At 45.2% G+C, this 16,128-nt stretch overlaps 2 protein-coding genes across 4 annotated transcripts in view; one reads left to right on the forward strand and one right to left on the reverse strand.

The window, feature by feature from the left end:
• The window catches only part of LOC147733135 (uncharacterized), a 64,848-nt gene extending 53,223 nt beyond the window's left edge, over positions 1 to 11,625 (forward strand). Inside the window, exon 2 of the mRNA XM_086959039.1 lies at positions 11,571 to 11,625. Within this exon, the coding sequence (XP_086815165.1) occupies positions 11,571 to 11,625 (55 nt within the window). The remainder of the gene's footprint in view (positions 1 to 11,570) is intronic.
• Positions 1 to 16,128, reverse strand: part of KDM1A (lysine demethylase 1A) — a 1,339,130-nt gene that overhangs the window by 352,270 nt on the left and 970,732 nt on the right. For all 3 annotated transcript variants that reach the window (XM_086957680.1, XM_086957681.1, XM_086957679.1), the window contains exon 16: positions 12,387 to 12,501. In XM_086957680.1, coding sequence (XP_086813806.1) covers positions 12,387 to 12,501 — 115 coding nt within the window. The remainder of the gene's footprint in view (positions 1 to 12,386; positions 12,502 to 16,128) is intronic.

Raw genomic sequence — 16,128 nt, forward strand, 5'->3', positions numbered from 1 at the left:
CACACCACCCTGGGTTAGACAATGGCGATATGCAAATCAGCTCTGACCCTGTGCCCCTTGGGAACAGTCCAGTCCGAACTACAAAAGCCATGTCCTTCCCAGAACGGAATCAAGCATCCGAGGACCGGGCCGGTTTCGAGGTAACACCTCTCATCAGCACGGCTAGCTTGACTCCAGTGGTGTGGAGTGCCTGGGACCCACGTCTGGGCATCCCCAGCGCACTTAGGGCGGAATATGCAAACAAAACAGGTGATGGACCGAATGTGGATCAATGTCACACACTCACCCCAGTCCGAAGATCTGGGCCCAAATCCATCGTTTTTTTGCACTCCACACCACCCTGGGTTAGACAATGGCGATATGCAAATCAGCTCTGACCCTGTGCCCCTTGGGAACAGTCCAGTCCGAACTACAAAAGCCATGTCCTTCCCAGAACGGAATCAAGCATCCGAGGACCGGGCCGGTTTCGAGGTAACACCTCTCATCAGCACGGCTAGCTTGACTCCAGTGGTGTGGAGTGCCTGGGACCCACGTCTGGGCATCCCCAGCGCACTTAGGGCGGAATATGCAAACAAAACAGGTGATGGACCGAATGTGGATCAATGTCACACACTCACCCCAGTCCGAAGATCTGGGCCCAAATCCATCGTTTTTTTGCACTCCACACCACCCTGGGTTAGACAATGGCGATATGCAAATCAGCTCTGACCCTGTGCCCCTTGGGAACAGTCCAGTCCGAACTACAAAAGCCATGTCCTTCCCAGAACGGAATCAAGCATCCGAGGACCGGGCCGGTTTCGAGGTAACACCTCTCATCAGCACGGCTAGCTTGACTCCAGTGGTGTGGAGTGCCTCGGACCCACGTCTGGGCATCCCCAGCGCACTTAGGGCGGAATATGCAAACAAAACAGGTGATGGACCGAATGTGGATCAATGTCACACACTCACCCCAGTCCGAAGATCTGGGCCCAAATCCATCGTTTTTTTGCACTCCACACCACCCTGGGTTAGACAATGGCGATATGCAAATCAGCTCTGACCCTGTGCCCCTTGGGAACAGTCCAGTCCGAACTACAAAAGCCATGTCCTTCCCAGAACGGAATCAAGCATCCGAGGACCGGGCCGGTTTCGAGGTAACACCTCTCATCAGCACGGCTAGCTTGACTCCAGTGGTGTGTAGTAGCAACCCTTGCTCACCTTTATCAATGAATGGCGGGTGTTGTAGGTTTTTGGACATGTTTGCATGTATTTCATTTGAGGATATGAATTTGAGTGGTTTTTTGGGGAGACATTCTTGAACAGCATGGAAAAACATCAGCTGAGTGACGCATATAATAAGGACAATAATGCACCAGAGGATTTTATACAATAAATTGTACATTACATTTATTACTTTACTTAAGGTTATCAAATTGTGCATGTGACCCATGGTATTGTCCCTATGATATTGGGCCATTTCCACTGATCTGCATGTGCGTTTCTTTTGGGTGGGGTGGGGGATATATTTTTCTGTTTGGAGATGCTTCTAGGGCCTTTACATTGGGAGTCAAAACTATCATTATCTTAGTGGTCTCACCTATAGGTGTTAATCAAGGTGTATTTAGAATGACTTACAGTGCAAAAAGATGCCTATCTACGATAGCTTGTTGACGCCATTTTCTGTTGTTCGCATGCACAAAATCATTTGCGCCTCTAGGCGTAGCAGCACTGGCTCCGCATTAGTAATCTTCACAAATCTTATCAGTCCACCTGAGGCCTATCAACACATGATCTTTCTCCTTGTAGTGTTGAAACCATGGGTGCACTCGGAGATCTGAAACAAATGCAAGATTTGTGTTGTACGATGTGCTTTTGGATCTCTTGATTTGTTTTCCCTATGTAGGCTTGTTCACATGGGCAGACCACGCAGTACACATTACTCGTATTACAGTTCGTGAACTCTGACTGTTTGATCTTAATGTCCCTACAGAAGAACTCGTCTCCTTCAATCGGGCTGTTGCAGGTGGAGTAGTTGCAACATTTATGGTGCCTTTTCACTGGGGCAAATTTAGCATGGTGCTTAGTGTCGGGGTCTGAGGTTTCAATGTAGTGTTTCATCTCACAAGGCTCTCTGGAATATTTTTTGTTCAATGTCAGCGCAAATTTGGGAATTTCTTTGAATTGCTGCAATCCTGTTATTATTTTTCCTGTTTTTTCCAGATTGTATTTTTCAGTTGGTTGGTTTCTCTAGAGAAGTTTGTTACGCATACCATTAATTTATTTGGTTGTTTGTTTGTTCATTATGCACTCAGTATAAGCTTGTAGCACAGGTAGATATGTGAGGATATCTGAAAAAAAAACATTCTGAAATACATGCAAAGGAGGCTTGTAAGAGCAGGAGCGAAACAGTAATGCTGCTGTGGCAATTTCTTAACAAATCTATGGTATAGGGGGCCCTCCTTGTTGTTGGATCCTGCCCCATATTTCCTTAACAGTATCACTCCCTGTCACTTCAGACACTTTTAGAAAGTGGACACTTCTCTGCTCTGTGTGCCTTGCAGCCTGTATCCAAAACACGTCTGGGGTGGATGACAGATACATTTTGTGCATTCCCTCTAGACAGCCACCAACACAGGAAGGTTGGGTGTAACAAGCAACTCATCTGTATTCTGATAGCTCTTAAGATAGTAAGCGTGGGAGTAGCTGACATATTCACCTGCTTAGGCAGTGTGCCATTTACCACACAAAGGGATGACTACCCCCCTACTGATAGTCTGGAGCCAGAGCTGGGAAGAAAGGGGGGACCTGTGCACTTCAAGGGCTTGTTTTGGAGTCGCTCCCACTTCAAAGGCACCACTGGGTAGATATATTGGATCTCTGACCCTACCAAGATAGTAAACTACTGGACCTGTGAAGAACTCTGCCAGGAATAAAGACTGCTGTGCTACAAGGATTGCCACTCAGCTTGACTGCTGCTCTGGTAGAACTACTTGTCTGTTTTGCTGTGCTGCCCGGTTGCCTACTGATCTCTGCCCTGCTGAAGACAAGGACGGGACCCATCTCATTTGAACCCTAAGTGACTCCAAGGGCTTGCTCCCTGTTCTGAAGTCTCAGGACCATCAAAGGCTACCTTCAACACCTAAACAGCCCCTAGACTCTGCCTTTTGTGGGTCCAGCCCTACCAGGTGGTGCTAATACAGTCCTGGGCCCTTGAAAGGTGACTTCTGCTGTACAAAACCATCAAAATCGACACAGGGATGACTGTGCTGATCAGAGCCGATACATTGCTCTTTGACGCCAGGCAGGAGCTGATAGACTACATCGCGCCTCAACGGTGATGGATAGCGCAGCTTATAGACGACGCACTGCCTGCATCATAAAAGGGTTCGCAGTTGAAACCTTCATCGTCTGCAGGGATCGGAAGCAATGACACTTGCTCCATCCAAGCAACTTTTTCAGCCGAACCCGGGGGAGTCATGCAGCCGGGCTGCCTTCCATCGCGATCGGCCTGAACTTTGTAATTATCAGTGTCCAGCGCAACCTGAAGTAACCCCTAAGCGCTATTTGCTTCTTAGCACTACTTTTTGAGTCAATCTTGAAAAATGACTAATTCTGGTTCAGCTTATTGGATTTGCTGTTTTGATCTTGTTTTACTAAAAAAAAAATATAATCTATTTTTCTAAACCTGTGTGAAGCATTTTTGTGGTGTTTTCATTGTGCTATTGTATGTGTTGCACAAATACATTACACACTGCCTCTTTAGATAAGCCTGACTGCTCTGCGCCAAACTACCAGAGGGTAGGCAAAGGTTATCTTTTAGTGTGTATCTAGCTTACCATCACTAGAGTGGTGCTTCTTTCTTACACAGGGTGCATACCCTGACAACCAGAAACCCCAGTTCCAACAGGCAGCATAAGACATGTGTGTATCATGTTAAGAGGCAGTTGGTGTTCAATGATTTCAAGGCCATACTGCCCGCTGCAAACATCTTGCCCCATGCTTTATATCGCTTAAACTTCTTGTCCGAGTGAACTGAGAAAAAATTACCTGCTACTTTGTCTTGGGTCTCTGGTGATGGGTGTGTGGAGAGCAAGGGAGTATTCCCCAGGGTGGTATTCCTTGCTACCAGTCTGTTTATCGCTGGTGCTGTAGTGGGCTTCTCCTAAACTGCCATGACTGCTTCCACCAAAAGCTTTTTGAAGGGAAGCAGGGGCTCTAAAGTTTGTGCTGAGGGATGTAAGGATTTTAGTCTGGACACTGATTGCTGGTGGATACACATCCAGCACCTCGGCTGCCTTCTTGACCATCAAGTGAAATGACAAGACCTGCAGGGTAGGGACCCATAGGGTACTCATGAAAAACAAGTGTTTGCTGTGTAACCTATGCTCCAGTGACTCATCTTGCAATATGTGAAATCTGAGAAGTCTGGAAAATGTGAGGGGCATAACATTATGAAGGGCTAGTCTGAGTTGACTAATAAACATCATACCTATTCGTTTAGAGTTTGTGGGTATTTCCAAAATAATACATTTTAACACATGGCCTTGCAGCTGTGTTCTGGGTACTTATTTGAGAAACCTGAAAGCAAATTCTAAAGGAGGGCGAAACCACTGAATGCAGAGTGGGAACAACCAACCCAAACTGCAAAAACAAAAAGTATCACACCCTCTAGTGCTCTCCTCTAGATATGTCGATACCATGGCCTTGGGAGGAGAAAAGGAATATGCTACTTACCAGTATGCATCTGTTCTTGGCATAGAGGGCTGCAGAGTGGTACATTATGAATAGATCGCCATCTGGTGTTGGGCTCGGATGATTGCACTTTGTTTTTCTCTTGGAGAGTCTTTTGTATCTTGGTGACTCCTCCTTTGGTTGCTAGTGCGCATGGGCATCGGCTCCATCCTTAGATTGTTTTGCCATAGTAGGGTTAGATGGAGTAGTATGATAGAATACAGATAGGAATGCCCATGTAAGTGTATCTAAATAAGATAATGTTGGAACAGACACAGGTTTCCGGGGAGGCTGGGAGGGCATGTACCACTCTGCAGCCCTCTATGCCAAGAACAGATGCATACTGGTAAGTAGCATATTCCGTTCGAGGCATATGGGCTGCAGATGGAACATTATGAATAGACTATACAGCAGTTCTCTCCCTAGCGGCGGTCGCCCGTGTCTGTTGCAACTGTCTGAAATAAAGTCCTTAATACAGCTTGTCCCACTCTAGCTTGTTGTGTTGTGTGCACATCTACACAATAGTGCTTTGTGAAGGTGTGCGGTGTAACCCAGGTAGCTGCTTTGCATATGTCATCTAGTGGAATGTTTCCCAAAAATGCCATAGATGCTCCTAGTTTACGTGTAGAGTGAGCTCTAGGAGGAACAGTTAATGTTCTCTTTGCTTTTAAGTAGCATATTTGAATACATTTTACAATCCATCTGGCAATGCCCGAATTTAGAGATGGGATTGCCCTTATGTGTAGGAGAAAACGCAACAAATAGCTTTTTTGTCTTTCTGAAAGTTTGTGTTCTTTCTATATAGTACAATATTGCCCTTCTGACATCCAATGTATGTAGGGCCCTCTCTGCTACCGTTTGTGGTTTTGGAAAGAAAACCGGTAATTCCACTGACTGATTGATGTGGAATGCAGAAATTACCTTTGGTAGGAATTTTGGGTTTGTTCTAAGAACCACTTTATTTTGGTGTAACTGCATGAATGGTTCTTGAATCGTAAAAGCCTGCAACTCACTTACTCTTCTAAGTGACGTGATAGCTATGAGGAAGGCCACCTTGCATGTGAGGAATTGTATTTCACACCTATGCATAGGTTCAAATGGTGGCCCCATTAGTCTGGTAAGTACTATGTTGAGATTCCAGACTGGGGAAGGTGGTCGTCTTGGATGAATGACTCTTTTGAGTCCCTCCATGAAAGCTTTAATTGCTGGTACTTTAAACAGGGAAAGATGTTGCCTGTTTTGTAGGTATGCCGCTATAGCTGCGAGATGAACTCTGATAGAGGTGTATGCTAAGTTACATTGCTGCAAGTGTAGTAAATAGCAAATGATCTGTTTAGTGGATGCGTCCAGAGGGTTGATGTGTTTACTGTTACAGTGTATAGCAAACCTCTTCCACTTTGCTGCATAGCATGCTCTGGTGGTAGGACGTCTTGCTTGTTTAATGATTTCCATACATTCTGGTGGTAAATCTAAATACCCAAACTCTATGACCTCAGGAGCCAGATCGCTAGGTTCAATTGTTTGGGATCTGGGTGCATTATTTCTCCATGGTTCTGTGTAAGGTGCATGGGTAATAATCTTAGCTTTTGATGTGGCACCTGTGAGAGTTGTAGTAGAGTCGTGAACCACGGCTGTCTTGCCCACGTGGGTGCCACTAGTATCATTGTCATTGAGTGCTGCTGCAGCTTCCGAACCACTAACGGAATTAGTGGGAGAGGGGGGAAAGCGTAAGCAAATCTGTTGGACCAATTTATCCATAGTGCATTGCCCTGGGACCGTTGGTGTGGGTACCTGGATGCGAAGTTTTGGCATTTTGCGTTCTGATGATTGGCAAACAGATCTATCTCTGGTTGCCCCCATCTTTGGAAGAATGGCTGCAGTATTTGGTCGTGCAGCTCCCATTCGTGTACTTGTTCTGACTGTCTGCTTAGGATGTCTGCTATCTGATTTTGAACTCCTGGTAGGTGTTCTGCTAACAGATAGGTATTTTGAGGAATGGCCCATCTCCAAATGTCCTGTGCTAGTTTGGATAGTTGGAGAGAGTGTGTCCCCCCCTGTTTTTGAATATAATACATTGCAGTCATGTTGTCTGTTCTGATCAGGACTGCCTTGTTTTTTATTTGCATTTGGAAAGCTTTTAGTGCTAGGAATATCTCTAATAGTTCCAAGTAGTTGATGTGCAGTTTATTCTGCTGCACACTTCACTTCCCCTGCACTGTGTATTTGTCCATATGCGCTCCCCATCCGGAGAGCGATGCGTCCGCTGTTATTATCACTTGTGGAATCGGTTATAGGAACGACCGTCCTTTGGAAATGTTTGTTGTGTTCCACCACTTCAGAGAGCGATGCGTACGGTCGTCCACCAACACCAGATCTGTAATCTGACCTTGAGCCTGATTCCACTGTGTCGCTAGACACTCCTGTAGTGGACGCATTTGTAGTCTGGCATGTGGTATTAGCAGTATGCAGGAGGACATCATGCCTAACAGTTGCATAAACACTCGTGCTGGTAGTGAGTGTTGTGGTTGAAATTTTTGTATTAACCCGACCATTGTTTGTATCCTGATCGGGTTGGGGTATGCTATTGCTCTTTCTGTGTCTATAGTAGCCCCCAGGTATTGCTGAATCTTGTTTGGTTGCAGGTGTGATTTCTTGTAGTTCACCGTAAACCCTAGGTGGTGCAGCAATTGAATTGTCTTCTGTGTGTTGTGAAGACATTCTTCCTGTGACTTGGCCTTTATTAACCAATCGTCCAAGTATGGGAAGACATGTATTTGTTGTCTTCTCAGGTGTGCTGCCACCACAGCTAGGCATTTTGTGAACACTCTTGGTGCCGTTGTGACCCCGAACGGAAGGACTTTGAATTGATAATGTTGTCCTTCCACTACAAACCTTAGGTATTTCCTGTGGGCTTTGTGAATTGGGATATGAAAGTAAGCGTCTTTTAGATCCAGTGTAGAAAGAAAGTCCCCTTTCTTCAGTAAAGGGAGTACCTGTTGGAGCGTGACCATGTGGAAATGTTCCGAATTTATGTATGCATTGAGAGGTCTTAGGTCTAAGATTGGTCTTAGGGACCCATCTTTTTTGGGGATTAGGAAGTATAGAGAGTATACTCCTGTCCCTTGTTGATCTTTTGGAACTTTCTCTATTGCATGCTTTTGTAACAGTGCTAGTACTTCTTCCTTTAACAATGTCATATGATCTTGACTCATTGGACGCTGTTTGGGGGGGATGTTTGGTGGGGTAGCTGTGAGTTCTAGGCAATAACCATGTTGGATAATCTGTCTCACCCACTTGTCTGATGTGATGTTTTCCCAGACAGGTAGGAACTGTGATAGACGTCCCCCGACCGGTGTTATGTGGTCTGGGGGAAGTTCTATCAAGTCACTGTTTTGGGGTTGAGGCGTTGCGGTTGTTATTATTTCCGCGGCCTCTACCTTTGTTGTTGTTACCCCTGTAACTACCTCTTGAATTACCTTTGGGTGATGTAGGTGTGAAAGAGGTGGATTGCCGATTTGTTCCTGTATTTTTTGAGCCTCCTCTATAGGTGGATCTACGAAAGGAACCTCTTTGTGTTGGCTGTTGCAATGCTCCCATTGACTTAGCCGTTTCTGTATCTTTTTTCATTTTTTCTAAGGTCTCCTCTGTGCTTGAGCCAAAAAGTGTTTTTTGATCAAAGGGTTGGTTCAATAAGGATGTTTGTACTTCCTGTTTGAATCCTGAGATTCTAAGCCACGCATGTCTCCTTAACATGACACTGGTGTTGATGGATCTTGCTGCAGTGTCTGCTGCGTCTAGGGCGCACTTAATGGAAGTATTAGTTATTATCTTTCCTTCCTGTATTAACTGATCTGCCCTTTTCTGATGTTCTTTGGGGAGATGTGTGATGAGTTTTTCTAATTCATCATAATGTGCCCTGTCACAACGTGCAAGTAGTGCCTGTGTATTGGCTATACGCCAGCTATTTGCCGCTTGTGATGCTACTCTCTTGCCTGATGCATCTATTAATTTTGACTCTTTATCAGGTGGAGGAGCCTCTCCTGTAGATAATGAGTTCGCTCTTTTACGAGCGTTTGAAACTACAAGCGAGTCCAGAGGTACCTGCCCTTTGATAAATATTGGATCCTTTGGAGCCGCCTTATATTTTTTATCAATTCTTGGGTTTAACACCCTAGCCCTCACTGGGTCTTTGAATATTTCTTCTGTGTGACTGAGAAGACCCTGCAGCATAGGTAGAGTACCTGATGTTCTTTGTGCATTAGCTAGCGTCTCTAATAGGAAGTCCTCTATTAGAGGTTCTGTATGTATATCTACCTTATGATATTTTGCTGCACTATTAATGAGCTGTACAAACCCTGTGTTATCATCAGGTGGTGAAGGCTTTGAGGGATATAACTCTGGGTCGTTGTCATCATCTGACTCTACGTTATAATTTTCCCATGGGTCATCCTCATCTGGGATAGTTTCATCATCCCCTTGAGGTTCTCCCTCCCCTGGATCACTGTCTACATCAGACTGAGGTGTAGATGGTCTTGGTGTAGAAGGTGCAGGAATGTTTGGCATAGTGTGAGGAATAGGAGAAGAGGGTGTGACTTTAGGTCGAGGAGAAGTAGGAGGAGTTGTATTTGTCCACAGTGTTCTCTTTTTTGAAGGAAGAGATTTGTCTTCTATCTGTTCATTCTTCCTCTTCTTCGTCACTACCTTGCCAGTTTGCAGATCGATAAACAAAATCTTTTGTTTGGGATCTGTTTGCTGCTCCTGTATCGGTACCGAAGGCCTTGGTTCCGAAAGGTGCTTTTGTTTTCGATCGTCAATGTTCGGTGTTTTCGGCACCGAGTGTTTACTCGATTCCGACTTCTTCGGTGTGGAGTGAGTCTTCGACGTCGAATCATGTTTCTGTTTCGACATGGAATGTTTCGATGCCGAGCTTTCCCTTGCATGAAGCTTCGGTGTCGAAGTCGATGTCGATCGTTTCTCGGATCCGACATGGTGGGAGACCGAGTGTTTCGGTTTCAGTTTCGGTTTCGTTGCCGGGCCCGAAGGCGGGGCGTCGGAAACTTTTTTCTGCGGTTTGACCGGGCTCGAAGGCGGGGTCGTTACCACACGGGGTCGGTTTTTTGGTAAGGGGACGTCGTCACTCACGGTTTGTTGCACGTCGAGTTCTTCGACCTCCGACTCGTCCCCTTCCGACCCCGACTGATCCTCATGATCCTCTTCTTCCTCAAGTTGTTCGTCTACGAACAGCTCCGGGATCGCCTCCGACTGCATTCTGGAAACCTCGTGTCTTCGAGCTCGACGATTTCTAATCGTCGACTTGGAGGAGAATGCTGCGCAGGCCACGCAGTCCCTGAATTCGTGTTCAGGAGACAGACAGAGGTTGCACACCTCGTGTAGGTCCTTGTGTGGGAACTTAGCACCACACGTTGGACATTTCTTGAATGGAGTCCTTTCCATGGACTCCGGGCTTGACTGCGTCGAGAAAGGTCTCCTGTTCGTCGACGTAGATCAAAGTTTTTTCTTCGATGTTGAAGTCGAAACGCCCCGAAATGGAAATGAAACGCGTTCGATAACAATACCGTCGAATTGGAAAGGGAATACGCGCCGATAAGTCACTTCTTTTCGAAGTCGATCTGGAGCGTCTCAATCCTCATCCGAACCCGATGGCGGAAAAAAACAATCTAAGGATGGAGCCGATGCCCATGCGCACTACCAACCAAAGGAGGAGTCACCAAGATATAAAAGACTCTCCAAGAGAAAAACAAAGTGCAATCATCCAAGCCCAACACCAGATGGCGATCTATTCATAATGTACCATCTGCAGCCCATATGCCTCGAACAATTACTTTACAGTCATTGATGAACAAGGAAACCAGAAGCCAAATCTCTTAGACAGAGGGAGTGTCATGCCATATGCCATAAAGCTAACCTAGTGTGGTCTTATGTGTGGTGGGATCCATTGTAGGATAGTGCTACTCTTCTGTGGTCCACTAGTTGCCTCCTAGATGACCTTGCCATACAATACAAGCAAGAGGTGTATATTTACACAGATTAAAAGTTCTCTAGCTCTGCAGATGGATACTACATAACAAAACAACACCTCTTATGACCACCTACTCCTTTTGTATAAATTAACTTAGTGAATGTTTTCCATCAAAAGGGAAATAAACTGTAAACACTATGGCATCATGTGTGGGATCCTAAATAATCCACCTAAAGGAGTGATTCTCTTTGCCTGAAAGTTTACAGAACCAGAGAGTTCTGTTAATGCTAACCCTTGGAGGGTTAGCATTTGCCACTATTTTTCATACATAAATGCAAATATTTAAAGCAGTGTGTTTGTATGGTACGGAAATAACTGAACTCCTTTTTACCTGTGGAGAAAAATATACATAGAAGACAGCTTTGTAAACACTACAATCCTTCAGGCCTAATTAAGTATGCTTAAATATGCGTTTATGACCTAGTTTAAGCTTCAAGAAACTTCTGTTAGTGTGAATTCAAGTATTTTAAGTGTCTTATCTTTGAGACAACTGTTGAGGTGCCTCCTTACTTAAATGCTCTCAGACTCAAGGGGAATAACTTGACTGTTACACCTTCTTTGCATTTAAGTTCACAGAGCTTCAGAAGTGCTACTGATTTCTCAAAGTATTTCCGAAATAGGAAAGAAATAGTAAACATTAGGGATAAAAAATAAAATGTTCTTGTCATGGTGAATTCTACAACACATATGAGCAATACCAACAGCCACGTCCAGTTCCTGTTTTCGCCATCCATGAGGAAAGATACAGTGACAGGCTTCTTGGGGGCTCTCTCTTTTTGGCTGGTATTCTCTTTTATCTTTTGCTGACTTCTCTTCATAGGATGATGGAAAATCTGCACCTTAAATCCATGAAAGAAGGTGTTCCACTGTTCTAAGTAATAGCAAATGATCTGACCATAAAGGAATCTGTTTGTGATGAGAGATGAAGTGTGAGGCATATCACCTTACATGACCAAACAATCTGAGGAAATTGTCATTCATTACTTAATAAAATGCTGACTATTTTATTTTTCTCTAGGGAGGATGAACAAAGGCTTTCATGTATGTTCTTAGCTCATACTACCAGCTTCGAGCAGGACACTAAGTCAGGTTAGAGACTAACCAGAGTACAGACATCCGAGTCTAAACCAAAGTAGGTAGCTGTCACCATCATTCAGTAAGTCTCAACCGCTGCTTCCTGTATGCTAGTCTGACACTGGGAATGAGTTTGGCACAAGGACAGATATCTTGCAATGTAGTTCCACTTTGTTAATTGATAAATGTCAAAAATAAATACTTTGTCCAAATTAAATGGGTTGAAGTTGGTATCTATCAAAAGTTTTCTTTTTACATCATCCATTTCTTTGAAATTTGCTTAACCCGATTTCCATATGAAATGGGTATCCTTTTTCTGGCACAGTACAACGGGTTAAACTTCCTGCACTTCTCACATATTGGCCATATCTTTACATCTGTGACACATGTGGTATATCAACAACCAATAAAAAATTAAATTCATGTCTCTCCTTCTCAGAGGTCTAATTAGCTGGAAAGGCGAGGGAAGGGTTCATGGCAGCGAAAATACAGTTTTTAACTTGTGATATTTATATCTTATGACTAGGACTAAGAGGCACAGATAAAATTGTAAAACAATTACCTTTGTAGAGATTCCAGAAAAGAAAGAGCTCTCCTCTGCTTGCTGTGGTGCTGCCAACATGACCAAACAAATTTACACTTGGATCCCAAAATACACGATCAAAACACAATACCACCTAGGAACAAGAAAAGATTTTCATTAACTCCAAGAGTCTTAGTATCACATCTTTACTAATTTCTGTTGTTAGTATCAAGCTGCCTCCAATTACAAGAAATGAGAGAGCCCTGCCAGGCCACCTAAAAGTGCCACAAGAAAAAGTGCAAAAGCTAATGCAACAAAGAAACAAAATATTTCCTCTTTTCCCCACGATTACCTCTATCTTTGCTTACTCACGATATGCATTCTAATTCATCTACCTCTTTTTAATTTCGTTTTACTCCAAATTTTACATTGCCTGTTACCTATCTATTTGTTTTGCATCTGATGTGTCACTTGTTTGAACTCTGCCAATGTTTTTGCAGGCTCCCAAACTGATCGACTTTATAGCCTTTAACATGCCTTTGCCTACTCCTTAATTAGCAACACCATTTCTCATTGCACTTTGCCCCCTAGTTTTTACTCTGATCCCCCTCTTTCTTTTCACTTCGGCCTCCTGGTGTCCACTACATCTCCCTCCTGCTCTACCTTTCTGACTTAAACCACGATTGCAACCCCTGTTTATCGTTCTTTATCCCAATCTCCTATCTACCTCTTATAACCTTTACTCACGTCCCATGTCCCGGTAGTTGGGCTACCCACCCTCATTCACTGACCTCTCTATCCCCCCTCTCTACCGCTCTCTGCAAGCCTTTGATCTTCCCGCTATCTCCTGCCAGCACTTTCGATCATACCTGTGAAATCAAAAATGCCTCCCCGCAATCACACTCCTGCAGCTACGGATACTCCCATCACTCGTTCAGGCCCTAATACAGGGTCCATACTTTACCCCCCTAACCTCACGAAAAATGCCAAAAAAAACATGAAACACAAACTATTAATTTGTCACCAAGAAACCTTATTTGTTGACAATTATCTCAGTTTCACCTCCGTTATCAAAACAAACTATTTCTTTTACTATAGACACCCCTGTAAATGGAAAAGTATCGTCCTCCTTCACCTCCCCCTAACGAAATCTTGCAAAATTCCTTATGGCTTGAAGCTGTCTACCACCCCTTCCCTCACTTTTTAGGTGAAATCGACACCTCCATTTTTAAATCCGGAAATATCCTCATCCAAGCCTCTGAAAAGCATCTTTCCATATTTGGGCTTCATTTCAGCACCTTACACAATCTACTATCTTCCCCTGCTCATACCCCCACCGCCTCTCAATCTCATGATGTCCCCCCGACTTCGCCCCTGCTGACGTCAACCCCACCTCTGTCTCTTCAACGACCTATGAGACCTCGCATACCCAGTCCTTTGATCCCTCCACTCCCCCAGCCTCTTTTCCCTTGCCTGACTTTTCCTCATCCTACCTATCCACTCTCACAACACATCATTAGCCCCACCATCCCTCTTAGCCTCCCAAAACCCTCCCACTCCCCCTTACGCTTTACCACTCCACTCCAATCACTCCCTTCTTAACACTCATGCCACTCTGCCCCCCTCAGACTGATCCCCTTTCTCCGATCCCCTTACACTCCGAGACCCCCCACATTTTCTCCCCTAATGCCTCACGATTGACTCCAAGCCCTTCCAATCTCAAGGACTCCCACCCCCATAGTCTTGACAGCACCTCTCCTCACCTGCCACCGTCCCCTGCGTCTTCCCATTGCACCCACCAGGCCCCTGGTTATAGGGACACTTACACCTCAATGCATCCTCAGCCTCGCATCCGGAACCCCCTTCACCTCCCGCCTCCAGGTTTTCCCCCTCTTACCCTTCCTATCCCTCCCCCCCTCGCTAACAGTGAACCGCCCCTCTTCCTAGCGGCCTCACCTCCTCCTTACCGTCCACTTTGCTAACCCAATCGCTTATTTACATTGAACTCCACTTCTCCATCTTGTTGTTGGAACTTTCATCCCTCAGGACAGACTTTAAAGCACTCTCGGCCTCTAAACCTACCAATCATCCTATCACATTGCGCGGCAGTCATACTAACCCCTCCTTCGCTCTACACGGATGTACTTCACCTTATGGCACCTCAATTGAGGGACTTCCGGGGAACTGCCACCTTTCCTCATCCCAAGCCCCTACCCCTCTCTCCCCTCCGGCCCCGGGGACCTTCATACTACCTACCCTCCTAGCACTATGACATTCGACCCTCATATGCCTCACGCCACTATTCCGGTGCTCCTGGAGAGAAACTGCATCCCTGCCGCCACTGGCTCGCCCAGGCTCCCACCGCAACTCACTGCGACCCCTCATCCTCTTTCACTGCATTCCACTATTCCTGTGAACCTAGGGATTAGCCGTACTCCTACCTCCCCTGGATCCACCAGACCTCCCCCGCAACGCCCCACCATCCAGACTGAATCTCCCCTGAAACCAACCATAGACCCCTCAATTGCATGCTGGTCAACTGTTGATCGGTTTATCGACATATATCCGAAATCGGGGAAACTATCCTTAGCGAAGCCATTGACATAGATTTTCTTACGGAAACCTGTCTCAAGGCCCACTCTGCATCTATTCTTGACTTGCTTTCTCCCACCGGTTTACTCTATCCTCCAAAAAGACAGACAGGACAAAATTGGGGGAGGCCTTGCCATTATTTTTAAAGATGAACTCCGACTCTCCCTTATTAAGAATCCTGATCAAGTCTCTTTTGAATACATGGGAGCTGAACTTAATGTGCAAGGGGCTCCCTCCATTCGGCTACATAATATTTACCATACCCCTGGTGACACTTTTCCTTTTGTTGAGGAATTATCAGCCCTAGTCTCACAAGCCTCCATTTCGAATTCCAAAAATATTTTCCTCGGTGACTTCAATATTCACTGGAACAACAAGACTGATCCCTCGGTTAACACCCTCAATGACCTCCTCGAGGTCACAGACTTGATTCAACTTTGCCACTCACCAACGCATTCTACAGGGGCTACCCTTGATGCCATCATCATTACTAGCAAAGATCTGGCCTCCCTTTTGCACATTGTCCCTATTGACTGGTCGGACTATCATCTTATCCTCTTCACGATTAACAGTGCTGCTCCTCCCTCCTCCCCCAAAAAAAGCAAACATAAGAAACTAACCAGAAATCTTCACCTCATTCCTCATGGCGAATTGGAATACAAGATCAAAGCTAAACTTCAACTTCCATCTCCCTCACAAAACGCTAATGAGCTAACTGAACACTACAACAAATACATCATTGAGGTTCTTGACCTAATTGCTCCAGCCAAATTAAATCACAAAAAAACATCCCCGCCAAATCTTGGTTCAATGCTGATCTCAATACTGAGAGACGCGCCCTCAGGATGACTGAACGCATGTGGAGACTACATCCATCCCCCTCAACCCTTGCCCTCCTCAGAGCTGCTAGGGTCAATTATAAAAGCACATCCTCAATGAAAAGGCCTCCTACTTCCGCACACAACTCGACCAAGCTAAGAAGAGACCTAGAGAACTAGTTAGCATCATCAAAAATCAAACAGCCTCTGCCCCGCCCAAACAGACGGCCTTGACCAAATGTTGTGAAGAAATTGCGAACTTCTTCTCTGACAAAATCACTATGATTGATCTTTCCTTTGCTGCCACACCCTCCCTACCGAGCTCATCTACCCTTGCTATCCTTCCTTCCAAGTCCCCTGTTACATCGTCT

The sequence above is a fragment of the Lissotriton vulgaris genome, chromosome 2_1 (genome assembly GCF_964263255.1).
Source record: "Lissotriton vulgaris chromosome 2_1, aLisVul1.2, whole genome shotgun sequence".
NCBI classification, from domain to species: domain Eukaryota; kingdom Metazoa; phylum Chordata; class Amphibia; order Caudata; family Salamandridae; genus Lissotriton; species Lissotriton vulgaris.